This window comes from Vombatus ursinus, unplaced genomic scaffold, assembly GCF_900497805.2.
Source record: "Vombatus ursinus unplaced genomic scaffold, bare-nosed wombat genome assembly UNPS02014810.1, whole genome shotgun sequence".
Classification (NCBI taxonomy): Eukaryota; Metazoa; Chordata; class Mammalia; order Diprotodontia; family Vombatidae; genus Vombatus; species Vombatus ursinus.
The window spans coordinates 49258751-49283463 of NW_020954588.1; the positions used below are offsets into that span (position 1 = coordinate 49258751).

The 24713-nt window shown below is 46.9% G+C and overlaps 1 protein-coding gene across 1 annotated transcript in view; it reads left to right on the forward strand.

The window, feature by feature from the left end:
• Positions 1-24713, forward strand: part of CROCC2 (ciliary rootlet coiled-coil, rootletin family member 2) — a 168636-nt gene that overhangs the window by 79381 nt on the left and 64542 nt on the right. Inside the window, exons 14-22 of the mRNA XM_027876038.1 lie at positions 2820-3002; positions 4838-4982; positions 7289-7435; positions 8046-8276; positions 9456-9649; positions 14560-14687; positions 15645-15814; positions 17351-17530; positions 19667-19801. Of these exons, the coding sequence (XP_027731839.1) occupies positions 2820-3002; positions 4838-4982; positions 7289-7435; positions 8046-8276; positions 9456-9649; positions 14560-14687; positions 15645-15814; positions 17351-17530; positions 19667-19801 (1513 nt within the window). The remainder of the gene's footprint in view (positions 1-2819; positions 3003-4837; positions 4983-7288; positions 7436-8045; positions 8277-9455; positions 9650-14559; positions 14688-15644; positions 15815-17350; positions 17531-19666; positions 19802-24713) is intronic.

A 24713-nucleotide genomic window follows, 5' to 3' on the forward strand; every position in this document is an offset into this window, starting at 1 on the left:
AAGAGGGACAGGACATAGTGGAGAGTTCTGACAAAAGATGATCTACTAGAGAAGAATATGGCAAACCACTTCAGTATTTTTGCCAAAAAAAAATGAACAATATTAGCAATAGTATTAATTTAAATAGATAGCAGGGTTCCTCCCTTTCAACAACTTTATGGTGTCCTGAAACTTCTTCCAATGGGATCTAATATCCAGACCTCAAGGTCTGAGGTTTCTCTCAAAGGTCAACCCCAAAGCTTTACCATCTCTAATGATGTAGTTTTAGGATCCACAGAAGCTGAGATCAAAAGGATGGCCTCCCAATAGAGGCCTCAAAGTATACCAGTCAGTTAGTCAATCAACAAGCATTTATTAAGTGCTTACTATGTATCAGACACTTGCGATCCTCTCTACCCATAAGTACCTCCCTGATGCCATGGTCTTCTTTGAGAATTAAGGACAAACAACAACAAGAAGACTGACAATGTGCACCACAAGATGGACAAAGTCTTAAGCAACCTTTAGTTTTCATGAGAGAGATGCCAGCTAGTTCTTCCATTTTTAACTCAAACTATAAGGACATTAGTCAAAAACAAGACCTTAAATTAGTAACCAAGGCCAGCAAATGGGGCTTTGTTCCAGGCTGACAAATTTAGAGGTCACTTGCAGCCCTTTCAGAGCTTCCATGGTAAAATATGATAGAGTTTAGCCCCTCATTAGTAAAAAAAAGTTCAAATAGAAGCTACCAGAGGGTGGTGGAGGTGACTTCTACCCTAGCCCAGCTTAACTCCATCGTCACCCCCAAAAGTGTCCTCTTGGTGGTGACCTGAGGTTTCTGACTCCCTCAAAGTGTGGTATTTCTACCATTCTGGCTCCTTGTTCAACTGAGAGTTCACTCCTTGGGACCTGTCCCAGATGATTATGGTGGTACATGTACTGGTCATAAAAATTCCTATTGAGGTTCTGCACAGTCTGACCAATGTATCAGAGGCAGATGAATGAATAGGTAGATGGAAGGGGGGATGGATGGATGAAAAAAGCATGTATCATGCCTTGACTGCATGCCAAGAACTGAGTCAAGTACTAAAGATATGGAAAAAAAAGGAAAGATAGCTCCTGCCCTTACAAAGCTAAAATTCTAGCTTTGTAAGGAGTAGGAGGGCTGCATCATAGATACTGAAAAGTGGTGGCCAAAGAGGAGCGTTTTGATTTGGGAAGTCCTAAAGGTGGTGAACAGAGCCACAGGGGAGCAGATTGGCACACCCTTTCCCCCAGCTGAGGGTTAAGACATCCAGACCTGACCTTGATTTTGGTAGCTGTTTAAAAGATGGAAGAGGAATAATTGAAGCCTGGCTGAAGCATTTAGCACTGTGCCTGAAATGCAGTTGATGCTTAACAAATACTTGCTGACCTGAGTTACTGACTTGGGGCAGCTGCCCTGATATAATGTTTCAATGAATAAATGAATTCAGATCTAGGTGTTTTGTGAGGTTCCCTTGGGGGGCTCCCCATCTGTTTCCTCTGTGCACCATGGCTAGAGGAAGTTAAGTCTTACCACAGAAAAGTCACTGACCACATATTCACATCCACCAATTCTAGCTTGTTGGACTTTGGGATCATAATGTTCATGAAGAGCTGAATGTTCTCCAGGTCAGTCATTCACTTCTAGTCTCTGGAAGTTACTTACTTGGCCCTGTTGTCTACCAAGTGAAAGAGAACTTCTCAAGGACAAGATTGAGAAATAAGTTCCCCAAAACTTGTAAGGTCCCCCCAGTTCTAGATCTAAAGCTGTGGTCCTAATACCATCAAATATTGTTTGACCCATTGAGGGGTGAGTGGGCAAGGAGCAATCATTCATTTTAGGGACATTCGCACCATCCGTGGTATTCTTTGTATTGACTGAATGACAAGCGAACCAAGAGCCCCCTCTGTCACTTTTGTCATGTACCTGTGCCATCAGAAACATGCAAGAGGAGGGTGATTTGTCTGTGAGAAAGTCCGTTGGTTCCCCATGCTAGAGAGACTGAGGTCAGAACAATGGTGCTTTCAAAGCAACAGGCACATAGCCAAGACTGGGGTGAGTTCCATACAACGTTGACATTAGCTCAGTTCATCTGACTTAGAGTTGCGTGTGAATTAATTGGAACAAGCAATAATTTTGATATGGGTTCATTTTATAACAACAATATTGCCATGTGTGCGTCTACTGACACTAGGCTGACTTAAAATATCTATTTTAGTAAGATGAAACTGGTTTCCTCACTTTTAGTTTTCTGTCCAACAAGTGCCATATTTTGTACTATATGCATGTGTTTTTATTATTCTCTTCTGTTGTGTTTTTAATTCTATTTTTTTAAGAATGGGCAATTCTTCAAGGAAATGTATAAAAGTTGTAGTTCTTAAAGAGCACACTTCAATGACTGTTAGAGATATTGTAGGGGTTCTTGGTATGAGGAAGTCAAATGTTTCAAGGATCATTTAAACTCACAATGAAATGGAATTAGTTGCAGCAAAGCACAAAGAAAAGTATGATGGGGGGGGGGGAAACATCATTTTCGTTTTTCTTTCCCCAATAGTGCCTTTCCCTTAAACTAAGCTTTTTGAATCTATAAGCAGCTACTAAGCACCTACTATACGATGATCACTGTGTTAAGCTAAGTCCTGGGGATACAAAGAAAGACAAAAGACAGTCTCCTGCCCTCAAGGAGCTCAAACACTAGTGGGGGAGATGACTTGCAGACAACTGTGTACAAACAAGCCACAGACAGGATGACTTGTCATGGAGTGGACTTCCTCCTCAGAGAGACCCACTCTTTATCTCCCTTTCTGCCCCACAGGGAAAAGGAGACCTTGGAGACCAGGATGCAGGACTTGACCCAAAAGGCGGATCGTTCCTCCCTGGAAATAGAAAGGCTCAAAGCCACCAACACGGAGCTGCAAAGGCATCAGAGTCTCTTGGAGAAGCAACGAGAGGAAATGTCAAGAAAGGAGGAGAGGAGTCAGAAGGAATTGGAAACAGGGTGAGTGCGGCTGGATTCCGGAGGTTTGCTGCGCTGAGATGAAGGGGTGCAGGGGTGAGCCCCAGGAGAGCCTCCCCCAGGGCACTCTCCGGGGGTGTGGAATCTCCCAGTGCTCCCCGGCACCAGTTAGAGATGTTCAGGGCTAAAAGAAGGGGCCTCCTTGTTGAGTCGTTTCAATTGTGTCTGATTCTTTGTGACCCCATTTGGGGTTTTCCTGGCAAAGATACTGGAGCTGTTGCCTTTTCCTTCTCCAGCTCATTTTCCAGATGAGGAAACTGAGGCAAACAGGGTGAAGTGACTTGCCCAGGGTCACACAGGTAGTAAGTGTCTGAGGACAGATTTGAACTCAGGAAGAGGACTAATAGAGTGCCCAGCACTCTATGCTCTGTGGCGCCCCCAGCTGCCCCAGAAGGGGGCCTCAGGGATCGTCTATCTGGTCCATCACTCTCCATCACATGGAGGAAACTGAGTCCTATAGAGGAGATAGGACTGGCCCACGGTGGCTAAAGACCGGCCTGGCAAGAGAAGCCAGAATCACTAATCTAATGTTCTTGCCGCGAGCTCAGCTGGAGCTCTGGGAATCAAGACGTTGGATGTTCCGATCATAGATTTTAAGTTAGAAGGGAACCGTAGAAACAGAAATTAAGTGACCCGTCCAGACTAAGAGCCGCTGAAGGTCTGAGCTGGAGTCTGACTCTGAGTCAGGGCCCTATTGACATGCAATGGACAGGCCCTCGGGAAGCCCCCATTCTGTCAGCCCGGTGCTGGGCACCGTACAATGGCATAAATGAAGCAGTCCATTCCACTCTGAAGGAGATGCTGGCTCGGTGCTCTTTGGCTTGTGGGAGTGGCACTGATGCCATTCAGAGTCTGGGGTGACGTGGTGCTTTGTCCCTAAGAACAGTGGGCGACTTTGTGGTTACAAAGCAGCTCCACATAGATGATCTCCCGTGAACCTCGAAAAAACGGCATGAGGCAGGTATGACAGGCGTTACACCCATTCTTCAGATAGGGAAACTGAGGCTTAGGGGGGTAGAGGGATGGGCCCAGGCCAATGAGCTTGTACAAGGCAGATTGAGGACCCTATCCCAGGGCTTCTGACTGCAAGCCCTGTGATCATTTCACTTTATTTCGCGGAGTGAGAGGTAAATAGGTGCTCAATGTGGGGGAATACTTCTTAACAATTAAAGCAGTCTCAATATGGGAAGGGCTTTCTCAGGAGGTGGTGAGCTCACCATTACTGCAGGTCTGTAAGCAGAGGCTCCATGAACACTTTTCAGAGATGTGCTGCAGAGGGGAGGGATTCTTGGGGATCAGTGGGACCAGATGGCCTCAGGGGCCCTCCCCACTTTGGGGTGCCGTGACTGTGCAATAAATGATGAGCGTTTGAGGTATACAAGCAGGTCCTGCAGCAAGGACCTCCCCCATCTTATACATAAGGAAACGGAAGTACTCAGGGCTGATGTGATTTGGCCAAGGTCACTCAGTTAGCAAGTGTCAAAGGGGAGTCCTCCTAACTCTAATCCAGTACAGTTTCTAACCTGTCACACACTGCCTCACCACCCTACCTTGTTTCATTCAACAGCATTTATTAAGTACCTCCTGTGTGCACAGAGACTAGCAGTGATGGAAGGGATGAGTAAATGAAGCCATTACCCCTTTTCGAGCCTCAGTTTCCATGTTTTTGACGTGACTTGATAGGGTTAGACCGTTAGAGTGAGATGCCACCAAGTTGTAAGGAGAACCTCTGGCCCAATGGGCAGGGCTGGCTTTGGGGCATGATGAGTAGTAAGTGAAAGCTAAATGTTGGCTTTTTCCCTCCCCTCCCCCTCCAGCCAGAGGAGCCAGAAGCAATTAGAGGAGAAGATGTCAGGCCTGAAGGAAGAGCTGGTGATGGTGAAGGAGTCCCTGAACCAGGCAGTCCTGGAGAAGGAAGTCCTGGAGAGCCAGAAGGAGGGCCTTCGCCGCTCCCTCACCCAAGTATGGCCAGCCTGGCAGGGCCTCCAGGGCCGTCAGCTTCCGGGGGGCTCACATTTCTGTCTCTGTTTTCTTTGTCCTTCCTCCTTGCCCCCATGACTCCCCACCCCCAGCCCCCTCTCCTGTTCTGCTCTCCTCTCCCTTCCTTCTTCTCTAGGCTGTCAGCCTCAGGCTCACATTCATTTATTTTCCAATCTCTCGAAAAAACAAACTCCCCAAATTGCGTTAAAACAAGAAACAAAGGGCTACATTGACATGTGCCCTGGCCCTGCCAGCCCAAGGTTGTGAAACACCAGGGTGAGTGAGGAGCCCACCAGAAAGCCAATCTCAGGGATGCAGGGGAAATTCCATCCAGATTGGCTTCCTCTGGGGGGCTTGGACGTACTGAGCAATTGGACAACCTTTGTTCTCCTCGGCCATTAGAGCAGGGCTCCGTGAGGACTGCCATGCGGAAGGGGTGTGAAAAGGTCCGATGGAGGTCATTAGTCAATGACTTCATTGAATTGTTAGTGTTTCTAAAATCCCAGCCCAGTTCTCTCCTTGCTGCTTTGCAGGGTACAACAAGGACACCCCACCCAGTGGGCACAGCCATAACCAGGAGTCCCAATATTTGAGGCAAATTCACTTGAGGAAGGGTGGGCAAGTACCAGGATCCCAGGCCCTTGGAGAGAGGGAGGCAGAGCCCCCAGGCTTCCCCTCTGGGAACAGTAGACAGTCACGATGACAGTGCCCCATGAAAGGCATGATGTGGATTCCCAAGACAATCTGCATGCCCCCAAGATACCAGCTGACACCCCAAGGACTGACATCTTAACTCTCAGGAAAAGGTGGAGAGAGGGGAGGTGGAAGAAAAGAGAAGGTTCAATGCTTCTTCCACGGCAGACAGGTCCAAGAAGAGAGATACCATGACCATGGGCCCCATGGTTGGCAGCCCCAGGCCAGCCCAGGAATTGGAACCAGTGGAATGCCAAGAGACTCAAGGCCAGGGGCATGGAAGAACATAGAAAGAAGGGTGCACCCCATGTACATCAACACCCCAGAGCAAGGCTCCAGTTGTCCAACCCTAGTTACGGTTCTGCCTATTGAGGAAGGAGGAGAGAAATCAAACCTTCTTTCCCGGTGTAAGCCTGACTCTACCTCTAAGCCACAAGCAACAAGGTAGCATGGTGGAAAGACTTTGGATTTAGAGGTGGAAGGTCTGGGTTCGAGCCCCACTCCTCCACTTGCGAGCAAGTGGCTTTCCCTGCCTGAGCCTCAGTTTCCTCTTCTGTAAAGTGAAGGGTTTAGGTTAGAAGGTCCCTCAGGTCCCTTCCAGACATACATCAGAGCTGGGCATAACAGCAAAAGGAAGCGTCGAGGAAGAGTGTTCTTCTCCTTTCGGATGATAACATCTGAAATCCTCCGCGTCCAATCATCTGCTGCCTCATTTAGAGACCATCATCTTTCCAGCGCCATGTGAAGGGATGAGCCCTTGACCTGGAGTCACAGGGTCCCAGGTCCAGGGCTGGAAGGGAGCTGAGAGGATGTTTTACAAATGAGGAAACTGAGGCCCAAAGGTGTGAAGCCACTAGCCGCAGGACACACAGCTGGGGAGCAGTTGAGCTGAGATTTGAGCCTAGGTCCCATGGCTCTGTGCTTCATAACTGGATCAGCCCGGAAAAAGTCAGTCTGGATGGAGCATCTCCCCTGCTTCCCCAAGATCAGCTTTCTAGCAGGATCCCTGACCATCCTGGATTTTGGATGTCCAGGGCCAGGGGAACACTCTCCCCTTTCTGTGCCTCAGTTTCCTCCTTTACAGAATGAAAGGGCCGGACAAGGTGATTTCTAAAGTCCCTTTCAGCTCTAAATCCATGATACGACGGGCCGTTCTCTCCATGCTCTCAAACGTATTGTTCACAGTGCTAATGTAGCCTGTGCCTTAATGCAAGGCAGGCGGAAAGTGGGTGCTGGGCTCAGGACCTTGTAATATGAGCTTTGTGGGGGACCATGCTATGGGAAGCAGTGAAACCTTTTTGGTGTTTCAGTAACAAAATCTCCTTGGATGGAGTCCAAGCGGGGGGCACTGCCTTCTTTATAAATAAATAAAACCCAAATATTTGGGTTATGGAAACATAGCCTGCCTTGCGCTGAACTCTGTTCTACAGCAAACAATGATTACCCTGACATTCCAAGTTTGCAGAATGCCTCTTCAGGACTGAGAGCTGAGGGCCTCTTCTCCTGGTCCCCTTGGGATGAGGACATAGTTTCCCAGCTCACTCATGTGAGGGTGCCTAAGAGGTCCACCTCCGGTGGTTCTCTCTTCACTCCAGGCAGAGGCCAGCAGCACCCAACTCGAGTCACAAATAACCAAGATGAGAGCTGATGACACAGAACGAAGGGACACATTGGTCAAGATGGCAGCCCTGACAGAAAGCCTGGCTCAAGACAAGGTCAACCTGAACCGGATGATCCTACAGGTAAGAAGTCCTAGCGTCACCCAGCCACTCAAACTAGTGTCTGTTTCTTGGAGAACCACATTCTAAATGCGAAAAGAGTCAGCATGGGGAGGACATCAGAAGACCCTTCCCCACCCATGCATCATGGCCACACCTACGCCAAAACGCCAATACTGTCCTTTAAGACAAATATTCAAACCCACATCCTCAGACTACGTAACCAGCAGACTTTCCCCCACACAAGCCTTTCACCCTACTCACAAATATTTTCCCATTTATTCTGTGGGTGCCTTAAATTCCCATAAAAGAGAACATTCCACAATGAGAGATTAGGGTGAAAATTTTAGGATTCTGGAGAGGTAACTGGAATCACTTCAATTCATACTAAGGTGTAAATGACTAAATGTATATTCTTCCCTGAGGGTTGCCTTTGAGGAGGGGAAACAGAAGAGGTAAGGGCCAGAGGAGGGTGGGTAGCAGAAAGACAACTCCCAAACTTCCCCTTTGCACCCAGAGCCCCCACTGTAGTGATAGAGCATAGACAGGTCAGCATCATCTTCTTCTGGATTAGGCAATGTGCCTTCCCAACCATTGCATAGACATTCTCCTTGTTTTCTCTTGGGCTAAACAGCTGGAACAGGAGAAGAACCAGTGGCTAGACCAGCAGTGGCAGCTAGAACAAGAGGTGAGCCGCCTTCAAGATCAGCTTGCTCATCTGGGCCAGGAGCTGGACCACATCCAAAGGGAGAAGCAGGGACTGGATCAAACCTTGCAGACGGCAGAGGAGGAAAGAGGGAACCTGGAGGAAGACATGATGTTGCTTCAGAGAGAGAAAGCCCAGCTGCATGAGCGTCTCATGCAGGTGAGAAGAGATGTAGGCTAAGTGCCCCTGAACTGGAAAGTCTAACTCTCAGAGCCTTGCAGACGTGGTTGTTGAGATCCTTGGAGATTTCTTACTGCTCTTAATCTCTTGAGTCTTGGCTTTCTCTGCAGTTCAAAGCTAGATGTCCCAGAATCCTTTCAAGAGCTTCTTCCACACACACGTACACTTTTTAATGCATTTTTTTGCATGTAGGAGTTGTCTTTAGGCATATTTTAAAGATGACTGAGTTTTTCCTCTCTCTTTCCATCATGACAATATCTTTTTTTCTGTCCCTTTCTTTTAAATCATAGTCATAACTCCTGGTTGGGGGGAATTTATCTGAAGTACAATGATTTTTATTCCAGCCCTTCATCACATTTTTTTCTTTTTTATTATGAGTTTAATCATCAGCCAATAAACAAACATGTCAAAATGCAAAGGACAAAAAAGAGGATTATATATGAGTCCATGGGTTTCCATTAGGTACAGTTTGTCTTTTTAAGTACATACTAAATTTAACAAGGTAATAGCAAAATGGTTTTGTTTGTGTCCTCTTTTGAACTTTTTGTCTTCTTCTGTGTATTTTTAATGTTTTATTAATGCTCTTTTCTTCATTTTTTGCATCTCTATCAACATCCAATGACTCCCGATAGAATTTCTCCCTTGTAACAAATAAGTCTCAATATGTTGATTGACTGTCAGAAAATGTAAGTTTCATTCTAAACCTCTAGCCCACCACCTCCTACCAAGAGGCAGGAGGCGTGCAACCATTCATTCTAGCCCTGTTATATAGTTTTATGTTTTAAGCTTATGTCTTATATGCAGTAAATCTTGGGGTTCAGTTTCCCAATCCATTTTCCATTTTATTTCATTTTATGAGTGAGTTTAATCCATTAACATCCAAAGTTATGACTGTTGTGTTTCACCATTAAATTTTCATATATTACTTTTTGTCTGCTAAAACCACTAGTCCTTGCAGTTCATTTTGCTTAAAACAATCATACCTCTCCCATCCCATTTTGAACTTTCTTTCCCTCTCTCACTTTCCTATTCTCTACTTTCATCTCTCCTTTCCATGTACTTTATTCATCTCTGCCTCTTCTTTTTTCCACTTTTCTCTCTCCTGTTTTCCACTTCTATCTCTTTCTCTGCCTTGCTCTTCATTTTGAAATCCCAAAGGTAAGCTGTCAGAAGCACACTTTGGAAGGGCAACTAGACCACAACCAGCAAGAGATAAAAATGCAAGCTGACTCTCTCCAGCAAACAATACTAGAAAAAGAAGAGATGGCTAAAGAGAAAACAAGACTTGTGTTGGAACACACATCCTTGGAAAGACAGAATCGAGTCCTGGTGGAGGAGAGGGCTGCTCTCAGGTACCTTGACCTCCTCTTCTCAGTGCCCAGATCAGAGCCCTAATTTCCTATTCAGCAAGACTCCCAGAATCCTAGACTCCTGCACTCTATTCTTAGAGCAATACCATCCCCTAATGATAGAGTTGGGAGAAATCTTAGACATTATTTAATTCAACACACTGGAGAAACTGAGTCTAGTGGATCACGTGGCTTCTCATCCAAAAGCAAGTCCAAAGAACTTGGCTCACTAGCCCTTCCCGCTGATTTTCTAGCTGCCATCACTTCTTCCCTCCAGACTACTTACTTCCACTACTCAGCTTGGCTTTTCCTTCCCCTATTCCTCAAAAAAAAAAAAGCTAAAATCCTTATTTTCCAGAATTTGAAAAGCCTTTTACTGCTCTGACCTACAGCAGAAAGAATAAACATTCAGCAAATGAAAAAGTTATAAAATGTATTACAGTCTTTTCCAGCAAACCTAGTCTTCTCTGAACACTTACAATCAGCCCTTGTTATTTCTTAGATTAGATAAAACCTTTATTAAGTGTTTAGTAAATGCCAAATGCTGTGCTAAATAGTAGGACACAAATACAAGCAAAAGGAAAGGTAATCTCTGTCCTCCAGAAGCTTACATTCTAATGGAGGGAAACATCCATAGAAGGGGAGCTGAAAAGGGGGGAAGGGGATGGGGAGAAAAGGAATTTGGAGAGTAGAGGCTGAGCTAGGTTAGAAGTGAGCGTGAGGGATGTTGCTACTTCCTCAAATGGAGGGTCTCAGATGAACTCATGCATTGGAGGAGGAGGTCTTGAAGGGGGTAATTAACTCAGAGCTCACTTTTAAGTCTAATCTGCATTATAAACATTTTATCCTTTCTTCTTAAGTCTAGACAATGAACAAAGCATCAATTAAGCCCTGATTTATAGCATTTATCATTTCCAAGGTGCAAATACAGTAAACATTTAGCAATCAGATTAAGCTGTCTCTAGCACACCCCGGAGGGGGTGGATGTATCCTCACTGTGAGAAAGGCAGATATTGAAAAGTTATCCATGGGCTTGGGGGCTGAGTAACAATGGGAGATCTTAGAGGCCTTCTAGTTCAATCTTCTCATTTTACAAATGAGGAAACTGAGGCACAGCGGGATAGTGACTCATCTGATGATTCTGAGAATAGTGAGTAACAGTGATATTTAAGCCCCAGTCCTCTGACTTACATCTGGTGCCCTTTCCACTATACATCCTACCTATTCTTTCTCCCATTTTCTGACTGACCCCCCCCCCCCCAAGCCCAATCCAGGCTCCACTCAGCTGCTAAATTCCTGAAACACAGATCTGACCATGTTACTTCTGTGTTCAAAAAACTTCAATGGCTCCCCATTGTCATTATGCTACAATACAAACTTGCCTATCATTTAATTTAGCTTTTCACAATCTAATTCCAGCCTCTATTTCCAGACATTTTGCATTCTTCCCCTCCCACATTACACATTCTAGTCAGACTGGCCTGTTTGCTGTCCCCTGTACCTAACACACGACAGTAATTTAATCTCCCACCTCCACACCTTTGCCCTCACCATTCCTTGAGTATAATGCTCTCCATCCTCATTTCTGCCTCTTGGAATCTCTAGTACCCTTCAAGGCTCAGCTTCTTGATTCCCCTAATTGTCAGCATCCCCTCCCCAAATTTCTTTGTTTGTTTTTTTTTGTATTTACTGCTCTGTGTAAACAAAGCATCACCAGTGGAATGGAGGCCCCTTGAGGGCAGGGACTGCTTTGGTTTTGCCTTTGTATACCCTGTGCCTAGCACAGTGCCATGCACACAGGGGCCACTTAATAAATGCTCATTGAGTTAAATCTCCTTTCTCAGTCAGTCAGTCAGTCCCTGCCCCAGAGAGATGTTCACACAGCTTCCTATCTTTAACCCATTGGGTCCAATTGACAAAGCTATTGGTAGCTCAACCCTTCTTGCATTCACACCCCAGTCCTTATCTATTGCTTGAAGTGTAACCCTTGTCTATGGTCCTTCCAGGTAAGCCTCTCCCCACCTGCCCTCAGCCTGGGGCAAGGTGTCCTGCCTTGACCCCCTGCCCCCCTGGCTAAGAAAGACCCTTCCTCTCCAGCTGCTCCAGAGCCTCTCCCTGCCTTGGCAGATCTCTCTGAATTCAGAACTGCAGGACCCTGCCTTGGGAGATCAGTTGTGGTACTAGCTAGGATAGATGGGGGACATGCTTTTATTTATCACATTTGCTTCTCTATTCCATGACTTTAGCCTGGTGCCCAGGCTCCCCTCACCCAAGTCCATTGACCGTTCCTCTTCTCTGATGCTTCTCTGACAAAGTGGTCTCATCTGAACCAAGCCTAATCCCCTGTACTGATCTCCACTTCTCCCTCAATCCTAGTTCAATTAACCAACCAACAGAGATATGTTAAGCAGAGTGTGGGACCGGAAGTCAGGATGATTCATCTTCCTGAGTTCAAATCTGGCCTCAGACACTTACTAGCTGTGTGACCCTGGGCAAGTCACTTAACCCTGTTTGCCTCAGTTTTCTTATGTGTAAAATGGGGATAATAATAGCACCTACCTCTTAGGGTTGTTGTGCAGATCAGATGAGAAAAATAATTGTAAAGCTTTTAGCATAGTACCTGGCACATAGTAGGTGCTATATAATTGTTAGCCATGATTATTCTAATGGAAGTGACAACATGTCCCCATATAGAGATGGACACAATACAGCCAAATCCAATACCAGGTCACCTTGGAGGGGAAGGCAGGCCCTTGTAGCTGAGGGATCCGGAAAGCCCTCCCACACTGGGCTCCTCTGAGCTGATGAGTTTCTCCTCTTAGAAATCCGTCCCTGCCTCCCTCTTGTTGATAGGATGGGAGATAACAGATGCCCCTGGGCTTGGTGAACATTAGCCACTTTCTTCCCCCTCCCTCTTCCTCCGCCCTCCTCTGAGCATCAGACCTGTGACTCAGGGCTCAAGCCCTTCCCCTTGGGGCTCACTGTCTAGACTCCAAGCTCCACAGTAAACAAAAAAGATACCGGGCGCATTCCAGACATCGTATGAGACACATCTCACAGCCCCAACAAGCCCCAGTAACCAGGGCAAGCGGATGTACTACACCTGCATTTTACATGAGAGGAAACTGAGGCAATGAATAGTGAGTCACATGCCCCAGATGCCACAGCTGGCTGGTGGTAGAGTAAGGAGTCTCAGTCCAGGTCTCCTGGTTCCCAGTCCAGAGATTTTTTCCCTTTCCTCTTCAGAAAAGACCTTGGTCCTTCGCTCAAGAAGTCCTCAGTGGCTGCTGAGCACATAGTTTGGGGTGAGAACCCTCCATTTGGACCCAGAGAAGCTGAACTCACATTCCCGCTAGGACACCTGTCACTTATGTGAGCCCAGGTAGAGTCCCACAGTGATGAAATCTAAGATCCTTGATAAACAGACTTGCCTGTCTACAGGTATACAGTGTGGGTGCGATATATGCAGAGATACACGCAGGGAAACCGAGTTGGTTGGAGTATGTCACCTACATCTTCTTGGGTGCACACTAAAGCCACAGGGGAGGAGAAGGTAGCTATAACTAAGCTGGGCAGGAAAGCTCAGAGACAAGAACATGAGATTTAAGGTCAGGACATGGGTTCAGATCCTGGCCCCACACTTACTAATCTTGTGACCCTCTTCCAGGGCACCACCCTTCATCCAGACCTAGTTTCCCAACCTTGGAGCCATCTCTGACTCCATGACCTCATTCACACACTCCCAGTCCCATCACACACAAATCTGGCTGCTTCTGCCTCCACGAGGCCTCCCCCATCCGTCTCTATTCTCACCAGCCTGTTCCCCAAGCTGTATTGTCTCTACCTTTGTTTTGGCACAAGCCTCTTCGTGGCCTTCCCTGCTTCCAGTCTCTCCCATCTCCCGGCCATCCTCCAGAAGCTGCCCAACTGAGCAGCTCGGACCCTGTCCCTTCCCTATCCAAGAAGCTCGGTGCCTCCCCATTGACTCCAACATCCGACACAACCCTTTGGCCATAGGAGTCCACCACAGCCTGGCTGCAGTCAGCATTCCCAGGCTGATCCCACCTTCCTCCCGCACTCACTCTACTATCCTGACAAGTGACCCTGCTGGCTGTTTCCTCTCCACAACATTCCATTTCCTGACCCCATGCCTGCAATGTTCTCCCTCCTCATCTTTGCCTCCTTAAATCCCTAGTTCTCCCCCAGCCCCACTCAGGTGATGCCTCCTGGACCGGACTCTTCCTAATCCTCCCAGTTGTCAGTTCCCCACCCCCACCCAGAATGACTATGCACTTAGTTTTATATATATGACATTTATTTATCTGCATGCGTGCAGAATCCCCGAGGGGAACTTAAGCTCCTTGAGGGAAGGGATTGTTTCATTCCTATTTCTATATTGACAGCATCTCCTCCCTGCAAAGGGGAATGCTGTGTTACTGGAATCTCTAGTTGTCCAGTTTTGCTGAAATGAGGGGAAATAATGGGAAATCTGTCTGAAAGCCCCAGCTAAGGAGTCTGTGTTTTATCCTAGGGACGATAACAAACAGCTAGGGGTACGTGGGACTTGGAATCAGAAAGACCTGAATTCAAATCTTACTAATTCAGTGATCCTGGGCATGTCACAACCTCTGTATGCCTCAGTTTCCTCATCTGTAAAATGGAAATAATAATAGCACCGCCCCCCTCTCCAGGTGCCGGGAGCCCTCCTGTTGTGAAGCTCAAGTGAGACATTAGTAAAGCATTGTGCCGACTGCAAATGTCCATTGTCGGTACTGGTTCCACCGCCCCCACCCACGTGGAGAAGTCGAGGTTCTGTGATCAGCCTCTGAGTTCTGTCCAGCCTCGCTGCTCAGCAGAAGTCAGAAGGGAATTGCCCGGATCATCAGCTGTACTTGTTTGATCCCAACCTGCAGGGCTGAGAAGGAGTCCCTGGACAGCAGCCTCTTCTCGACCCAGCAGCGGGTGGGTCAGCTGGAAGCCCAGAAGGAGCGGCTGGAAGAGGAGCAGCAGAGGCTTCGCCTGGAAAAGCAGGCGCTCCAAGGTATTCCCTGCCTGTACTCTGGGGGCTGAGGCCCGAGCAGGAAGCCCCTCCTCACTAACATCCTGGACACTTTGCTCGAAGACCACCACGGAGCAGGAACTCGCTGCCTCCCGAGGCAGCCCATTCCCTCCGAGGCAGCTTCATTGCTAGGAACCGGTCCCTGACATCAAGCCTTAACTTGCCTTTTACACCTTCAACCCAGTCTTTCCAGTTCTGCCCTCTGGGGCCAAGCCACACCAGACTAATCCCTCTTCCTTCCCATACCTGAGGATGGTTATCAGGTCTTCTCCAAGCCTCCTCTTCTCTGGGCCCCATAACCGTAGTTGCTTCAATGAACCCGATGTGATGGATCCTTTAATCCTCTTACCATCCTGGCCTCCTCAGATGTGCTCTGACCAGGGCAGGCTGTGCTCCCCTCCCTTACTCTGGACACCAAGCTTCTACTGATGGAGCCCCAGATCACCTTCAGTGCTCTGACAGACTGCTACATTGTTGTCTCTTACTGAGATTGCTTTCCACTGAGATCTTCACACCTTGGTTTACTTGTTTTTCCTCATGACTTGCTTTCCACATACTAACCCCTATTCGGTACTTGTGCTATTGATTTCTTATGCCCCAGTGCAGGAGCATTGATCATTATCATTTATATTATTTACATTTGTTCTGTGAAATTTCATCTTAATAGATTCAGCTCTGAATTCTAGTCTTTCCCTTCATTAAATCAATGGCTTGGATTTGTTCTCTTATGGAGTGGAAAAGAATCACCAATTTGCTCCGCCTCCAAGGTCTATGGAATCGGCACCTCCCCCACCCCCATATATCCTAGGTGGGGGAGTAGCTCCCAGTACCCACTTTCCACATCACAAATCATCATGCCGATGAATAAGAAGAGCTGCCAAGGATGGAGTTGGGTGTCAGTGGGTGGCCAGTATTGGCCATCTTTTTTTTTCCCCACAGTGGAAGTGGAGAGGACCCAGAATGAACTGGAGGCTCTAGACACCAAGATGAAGCAGGAGGCAGAACGGCTTGAGCAGCAGATGGCTCAGCTTGAAGAGGACACTCAGCTTTCCCTCAGGAACCAGGCGCTGGCCCACGGGGAAGATGTGGGACGCCTGAGAAAAGAGAAGGTAACTCCCTCCAGCTGCTCAGTCCAGCAAAGTCAAGAGCAGGGGTGGGGAACCTGCGAGTGGCCCTCCAGGTCCTCAAGTGTGGCCCTTTGACCAAATCCAAACTTCATAGAGCAAAGCCTTACCCCTGGAAGAGGTTCACTTGCGGGGTGTGGGGTCCATCCTAAGCTCACTAACTACTTCTTCATTTGACTACACCTAATCTTCCCCACTCCCCCAAGCTGTCCTCAACCCCTTCCCACCCTGACCTCCATTGAAATTGCTCTCACACAAGTCAGCAACGGCCTCCTAATGGACAAATCCAATGACCTTCTTCTAGGTCTCATTCCTCTTAGTCATCCTCTGCAGCAGTCCACACTGTAGACCACACCCTCCCACTAGATATCTTCTCCCCTTGGTTTCAAGACCCCACACTTCCCTGGCTGTTTCCACATCTCTACCTACTTCCCAGTCTCTATCAACGGTTCCTTTTTCTTTCCCCAGATCCTGACTTTGGACTTCTTTCCTCCTCTCCTCTATACCAGGAATTGTCAACCTGGGGTCCACAGAACCTGAAAGAACCCATAGATAGTTTTCAAGGGGTCTATGAATTTGGATAGGGAGGAAATACATCCTTGTTTTCACTTGTTTCTAACCGAAACTTCCTTTGATTTCCTTCGATTATAAATTTTTAAAAACATGGATCTGAGAAGGGGTCCCCAGGTTTCCCCAGACTGTGAAAGGAGTCCATGCCAGAAAAGCAGGTACAGAAATCCTGGTCCACACTCTCGCTCTGCCACACAGTTTCTGGTTACCCCTCCATGCAGAGCCCTCCCTGACTCTTCTGAGAACCAGAGCCTGGTCTCCAGTTTACCTGAACTGAACATGCACAAACCCAGCTTCTCACCCATCCCTTGAGACCAACTCCTCCTGACTTCTCTGTTTCTGTCACTGAATCCACCAACCTCCCAGTCTCTCATTTCCCAAAATTTGTCTTTTTTCCCTTCTCTCACCTCCCATACCCAATCAGTTATTAATGAACAAACATTTATTAAGTAGTCATTCAATCAATAAACATTTATTAAGCACTATTATCTACCAGGCACTGTGCATTATTAACTCCTGACCTACAGTAGCTCGTACCATCCTCAGATTCAGGTAAAGGAAGGACCATGGACCCACACCTAGATCCACATGGGTCATAGAATGGGGGTTGGAAGGTCCTTTGACCTCAGAAGCCAAATAGTCCAATCTTCTCATTTTACCAATTAGAAAAGTAAGACCCAACCATGGACATGATTTACCCAAGGTCACACAAGTAGTAATCAGAAGAATCAAGATTCAAACCCAAGTCCACTGACTTCAGATGCAGTCCTCTTCCCATTCTACCATTTTGACAGAAGTCACATTTCAGTGGCACACATGTCATGGTCCTGTCCTGCTCTCCTCTCACCTCTGTTCCCAGCTTCACCCCTATTCTAGCCCCAACATCTGCCCTTGTTCTTTCCAGCTCCAAAACTTAATAATCTGTCCCACCATTTTGCCTCAACTCCTCAGGAGAGTCTGCGTCTGGCATTGACTGAAGAGAAAGAGATAACCATAAACCATCTTAAGCAAGAGAAAGAAGACTTGCTTTCAAAATATGAAACTGAGCGAGAAAATCTCAATGAAGAAATACTCAGCCTGAAACGGGAGCGAGACGAAAGCCTTCTCCAAATGGAACACGAGAAGCAGAAGGTGAAGAGAAATGGGGGCCACTTGTATTCAATGCAATTCCACAAACACTTGTTAAGCACCTTCTGTGTGCAAAGTCATAAGGTATAGAAGATACAGGACCAGTCTTAAAGTCAAGAAGACCTGGGTTCAGTTCCTAAGATACCTTGTCACCTTGAGCCCTCCTCAAGCTCTGTGAACCCCAGGCAACTCTCTAAGACTCAAAGTTCCAGAAGAGTTGCTATTCTAGATCTGTGAAGGGAGTTTCCACACTGGGAATTTGCAATACACATGAAATCATAGGTTTAAATACACACACACACACACACACACACACACACACACACCAAAAAATTGCAAAGCAAGCACCAAGTTAGGCACTTGAGACAAAAGGCAAAACCGACAAATGGTGCCTGTCCTCAAGGTGCTGACATTCTATAGTCTACACATCTGCTTATCTACTGCTTCTTCCTAATTTTTTAAAATCTCAGCAATAAGCCGAGACGTCATGGCTAATGTCTGATTATGAAGAGTTTCCATTACTCAGAACAGAGCCCTTCCTACCAAATCCCAATATCAAAAGCTGATTAGGAGGGAACTTAAGAACTGCCCTAGTGGCAACTGCAATAGTCCAGACATGAGGTGATGACAGTGTGTCAGAGGAGAGAAGGGGGCCTTTAGGAGAGACGCTAAGTAGAATCAACAGGTCTAGGAAAATGATTGGATATGGGGGAGAGGGTGGTGGGAAAGAATAAGGAGTCAAGAATGACGTCTAGGTAACCAGCTTGGGCTGCTGGGAGGATGGGGTTACCATCAATAGTAAAAGGAAGGTTAGGAAGAACTGAAGGTTGGGAAGAGTGGGGGGAGAAGACAATATATTCAGTTTTGCACATGTTAAGTCTAAGATAACAATGGCAAATTCATTTTGAGATGGCCAATAAGTAGTTGGAGAAGCAAGACTACAGATCAGGAGAGAGATAGGTCTGAAAACTATCTACGTAGAGGCATTAACTGAATCCATAGGAGCTGATGTGATCACCAAGTGAAATGGTATGAGAGAGAACATAAGAAGGCCCAGGATAAGACCCTCTGGGACACCCATGTTTACAGTGCACAACTGGGTCAAAGACCAGCAAAGGAATCTGAAAAGGAGTGTTCAGATGGGTAGGAGGAGAACCAGGAGAAAACCTAGAGAGAAAAGAATATCAGGAAGAGGGTGGCCTACAGTGTCAGAAACTTCAGAGAGGTCAAGAAGGATGGGCATTGAGAAAAGGCCATTGGATTTGGTCATTAAAAACATCACTGGTGACTTTGGAGAGAGCTGTTTCAGTAGAATGAGGTTGGGGAAGGGAATATGGAAGTGAGAGGAAAGGAGGTCGAAGGACCAGTTGTAGACGCAACAGAAGGGAGGAGAGATATGGGATACCAAGTGAGGGGGTTTTGAGGGTGGGGGAGGTGAGGGCATGTTTTTAAGTAATGGTGAAGCAACCAGCAGCTGGGAAGAGACTGACATGCAGTGAGAGAATGGGGATGATAGGGCAATTTGCTGGAGAAGATGGGATGGAATGGGGTCATCACAGAAGATAAATCAACAGGGAAAAAATCCATTAGAAGAAAAATGTTAGCCTTTCAATGAGGCTCCTTCTATTGCTCAACATAGAGCTCTTTTTAAAATGTCACTTCTATTTTTTCCTGTTATTTCTGTGTTCAAAAATTAAAGACTGTATGAGCTAGTAACTCAAGGAAGAATCCCACTTCTGCTGATTATCCATGTGACCTTGGACAAGTCATCTCCCTTCTATGGGCTTCAGTTTCCTCATCTGTAAAATGAGGGGCTGGTACGAAGGTCCCTTCCAGCCCTCAATCCTAAGATGCTATAATCAGATAGGGGTCATCCTTGGCTCGTTGATGATCCATAATATATGTTTGACTGAGTGACAAAAATACTAAATTATCCAGGTTCAGTTTCCTTCCCTTCTGGCTTTGGGATCTGGACCCTTACTCTTTTTACTCTAAATGATTATTTAACATTGAAGAACACTCTCATTGCTACAATCCTTTCCTTAAAGAGGCTTGATTCTTTTTCTCTTCTGAATCACTTAAACGTTTTTTCACAGATCAAGAACATAGTTTCCTCACCTCCTCTTTCATCATTTCTAGGCCTTATCTCTAAAGGAAACTGAGAAAAATATATTGTATGAAGAGCTCATTGAAGCCCATCGAGAACTGGAGGAGGCCAAGCTGGAGACTGACCGTGTGAAACAGCAAGCACTGAGCCAGCAGGAGAAAGACAAGGTGAGCTTGGCAGAGCTGTTTTCTGCTCACTGAAGGCATTGATTGGCTTCTGTCAAATACAGATCTGGCTCACAGAGGATGGATGCTAAGGAGGATGGGCTAAGGGAGAGGAGGTCACTATAGAGACTTGAATGCCCCCCTATCCATGGTTTTTTTCTCTGTCACTCCTTCTTTTCCCACATTAGTACTCAGAGTGGCAGTGTGTCACAACGGATAGATAGCGCTCAGAGTCAGGATGCCTCAGTGCCACCAAACAGCTCCTTCTCCTTCAATCCCAGTTTTAAAAATTATGTCTTGGATTGTCCCCTGTTGTTTCATGTGTGTTAGTCTCTTCTCTCTATTAGAACATAAGCTTGCTGAGGGCACAGACTTCCATTTTTGTTTCTAGCACTTAGCACAATGCCCTGCAAAGGGTAAGTACATAGAAACACTCCAAAAATACCTATGGTTTGGTTGAGTGAGTGATTGATTTCATTTATAAGCCCCTTAAGGTTCTGGATCTTAGTTATACTCATCTGCATCATCCACAATGTTCTACAGTGCACAGTATCATGGGTGTAAGGGGTGGAATCCCAGCCCCCACACACCTTTAAGGGTGAAAATGCCTCTTTGATTGAATTGTAGAATCACTCAATCCATCCAACAATATGATGTGGTAAATACATTCGCTATAGTCTGAGGTGGGAATCTCTTTGATTAGATCAAGAAGAGGAGTTCAGCTCCAATGGGGTGTGCCCAGTGATGGAAGATTTCAGTTGGACAGTTGAGGATTCCAGTTCAAGCCAAGCCCCTGAGAGGAAACTCATTACTGTGGTGGTGGGGTGGGGGGAGAATTCTGCTTCCAACCTTGCCTCTATCAAAGAGGTCTGGAGGGAGCAGGGTTATAAGGGCGTTGGGTCCTGGGGAAATAATGAGGAGGGCAAAGAGAAAGTCCCAAAAGATTCCTTACTCACATTTGAGGGGGATGATCACTTTTCCTTAATATTCCCAATGGATCTTTGCCCATCTCTATGTCCCCCTGCCTCCAGGTGGGAAATGGATGAGATGATCACCTGAGCAAGGATGAGTGTGTGGTGGCCCAGAAGTGAGGAACAAGAGGTTTTCTGACACTCGGAAGAGCCTTTCTTAGTCAAGTTCTTGGGGGTAGAATCAATGGCCTCTTGGTGTGCCTTGGGCCACAGATTTTTATCCTGATAGATAAAGCTCCTTCATCAGCAAAGACAGCTCAGAGCTCCTTCCTGCAGACAAGAGCAGAGCTAATGTTTGGGAAACTGCCCCAAGATCTCTGTTGCTGAAGAGGTCTCCCAACCCTGTTCCTAATTAGACTTCCTCCCTATTCCACTCTCCCATACCCCCCAAAAACCACTCTGTAAACTTTCGGAATCAAAAGAAGTTCAAAAACATTTCCCCTGCCAAGCCACCATATCCTGAATGCTGCCTATCACCGGGCACATTCGAGGCAGGAAAGACAACTCATGTTTTTCGGGAACACTCTTCTTGTTAGTGAGGACACTAGTACAACGCTGTGTGGGGGGCTCAGCAAGTCGTTGTCCTACCGCTGACTCAGCAGCCTCTCCTTCACCCTCTCTGTTTCAATGTCTCATCAGAGAGCTCCTCAGTCAGGTTATTTTCATGGGAAACAGCAGCCTCAGGTTTGGAAGTGGGTGGAGCATTGTTCCAGGATCAAAGAAGTGTTCCGAAAACTACTGGAGAATGGGATCCCCTGGAGGTCAAGGACATCTGTTTTCATTTTTGTCTTTGCCTCTAGTCCAACATGGTGCCTGGCACACTGTGGGCTCTTATAGATGCCTGCTGAACTGAGTCTAGTTCAGTTGACTATGTGTTGCAAAGTTAAGGAGGAGACACTCAGTCACCTCCTTCTGCCCAAGAACTGGGAGTTGAACATTGGTTCTGGTGTCAGGGGACATGGGTTCAAATCCTGCCTGGGACACATACCATCTGTGTGACCTTGGGCAAATCCCTTAACCTCCCTGGCACCCAGTTTATTCATCTGTGAAAAGTGGGGGTTACCTTAGGTCCCTTCTAGCTCCAGGTCAATGGTCCATGATCCTATGCTTGTCTCTGGCCCTTGGTTTCTTCACCTGTAAAATGAGGCCATTGGACGAGGTAGCTTCTGAGATTCCTTCCAGCCATAATCCTACAATACCACCACCCACCACGTAGTGACTGTTAACTTGAGAGGAGAACTAGGGAGGATGAGTGGAAGCTGTCAACAGACAAATGCAGGCTTGACACCAGGAAGAAACTGGTAAGAATTAGAGGTGTCCAAAAGGAGCGTGGGAAGTCAGTTAGCATTTGTTAAGCCCTACTTTGTAACAGGCACCATGCTGAACAAAAGGGGTATGAGAGAGGGGAAAACATGATCCTTACAGTCCAAGAGCTCACATCTGAGTCAGGAAGATGTCCTGCAGATAAATGGGTACATATAGGATGTAGACAGAGTGGATGGAAGGCAATCTGAGAGGGGAAGGCATCAGCAGCCTTCTCAACCACCCCAAGGGGCCAGGGGGCAAGGGTCATTGTGCCAAATGGAAACCAAGGCCAGCAGAGGGGAGATGCTTTGTCCAAGGCACAAGAGCCAGGGAGTGCCCAGCTGAGGTTCAAGCTCAGATCTCCCGGCTCCAAGTTCAGGATTCTTTCCATAACCCCATACTGGGCAGAGCTCTGGTCTGAAATGTCTCTGGTTTTCAAGAATCTGGAAACAGCAAACACTTAGCTAGAAATGTCCCTAAGTATATAACCTACAAAGCCAGCTGCCTCTAGCTTTCCTGGCACATAGTAGGCGCTTAATAAATGTTTATTGACTGACTGACTGAATGACTGACCCCGTAGTTGTGAGTGCACTCCCCTGCTAGAAATTAACTTGTATTGCTTTTCTTCTGTGCACAAAGCATCCCCCTGTCCCCTCTCTCACCATTGATGGGCTCCTTGAGAGAAGGGACAGCTTTGGGTTTTGACTTCACACGGTCCCTGGCACATAGTAGAGGCTCAGTAAGTGGTTGTCAGATTGAATCAAATCAGAGAAAAAAAGAAAGAAATGTAAGCATGAGATCACTTGGGTTTAACTCACTTGAGAGATCAGTTCAAAGGAAGACACTAAACTGGGAGGGAGGGAAAGGAGGGCAGAGGGGAAGAGCATAATATTCTAGAACAAACAGGCAATTGCAAAAAAAGGATAAAAAATCCAACCCAAACAAATTTGAAAGGCATTTGAATTGGAAACACTACTTAGAAACCATAAGAGGACCCAAATAAACAACCTCTATTCCCCACACTTCAATAAACAAAAGCCCCTGACTTCTATAAACTCTGCTGGGCCAGGGAGAAGGAAGAGGCTGTCCAGTGGCAAGGCTTCCTTGTCTCCTGAACAGCCTTGGGCTTCCTTCTCCAGCTTGGACCCTTGGGTGCGTCCCAATCCAGCACCCTCCTCTGCTTACCTCGAATGTCCAGAGCCTTCTCACGGACACTATCTTTCCATCTTCTCGACCCCTTGGAAGGTAGTATGGCGAGTATGATTCCCCTGTTTTACAGGAGGGGAAACTGAGGCTAGAGAGATAGAGTGGCTTAGTGAACAGCATTGGACTTAGAGTCAAGAAGACCCCAATTCCAATGCTGTCACTTCGTCGGGATGAGATCCCAAGTGGGTCACAGTTTCCCCAAGCCTTTGGTTTCCCCATCTATAACATGATAAGAGAAGCCTTGCAGTGAGGGAAAGGGTTTAGGGCAACTGTCTTGTATTTCAAAGGCTGACATGTAGAAGAAGAATTAACCATTTCCGCTTAGAGCAAAGAACGGGAGCTACGGAGAGGCAAATTTAGGTTGGGAGGTCAGGAAGACCTTCCCAAGGACTGGAGCCTTCCAGAAGTGGAAGGCACTGGTGCCCGGCTGCTCCATCACTGGCACTTGGTCTTTTGTCCAGGATCGTGCAGAGGGCATTCTTGCTCAGGGACTGTTGGGGCCAGATGGCCAGTGGTGTCCCTTCCAGAAGCCTCTGTGATTCTGAGAGGTCCCAGTGGAGTTTGGCATCTAAGCACTGAAATCCTGGCACTGCTAGTTAAAAGGGGGCCAACTTTTGGCAAGGCAAGAGACCCTGGTTGGTCATCACCGTCATCTTCTGTAGAGTGCAAGGACTGACCCAGGCAATCTAGAAAACCACCTCTACTTTGCCTGCACCTGTGATTCTGACTCCAGGGGTTTGGCCGTGAGGCCAGACTGCCCCCCACACAGCAGAAGCTTATTGGGTGTCTCATGCATACAAGCACCCAAGAGGAACCCCAGTGGGGAGGCCCCACACAACCTCAACCTTCTCCTTTTCAAATGCTCCCTCTTCACATGCCAGATTCCAGGCAAGATGACCTGCCTGCTGTCTCCCACCTCCGTGCCTTTGTATAGGCCATCCCTCATGCCTGGATTGTCCTCCTTCATATTAATCAATATTTATTAAGCACCTACTATGTGCCAGGCACTGTGCTAAGCACGACAGGCACCTCTTGGACTCCCGAGCTTCCTGTAAGCCTGGGCTACCATATCACCTCCCAGATGAGGCTCTTCCTGATCACCTAGTCATTTCTTTAGTACCTACCCCCTCCCACAAATGGCTATTTACTTTGCATCAATTTAGGATGCTAGAATCATAGATTAAGATTTGGAATGGAGCTCAGAGGCCATCTTCATTTTACACATGAGGAAACTGAGGCCTAGGAAGGCTAAAAGACTTGCCCACCTACTGCACAGGCCAGGATTTGAACTCAGGTCCTGCACTCAGTACCCTGGCACCATCAGATTTCAGAACAGCCTCTCCCCTCCTACTCTTCCCCATCTTCCTTGGCCATCAGCTCCATGTGCTCTTTCTGTCTTGGTGTGGATAAAGGGAGGCCAGCACCAAAACCCA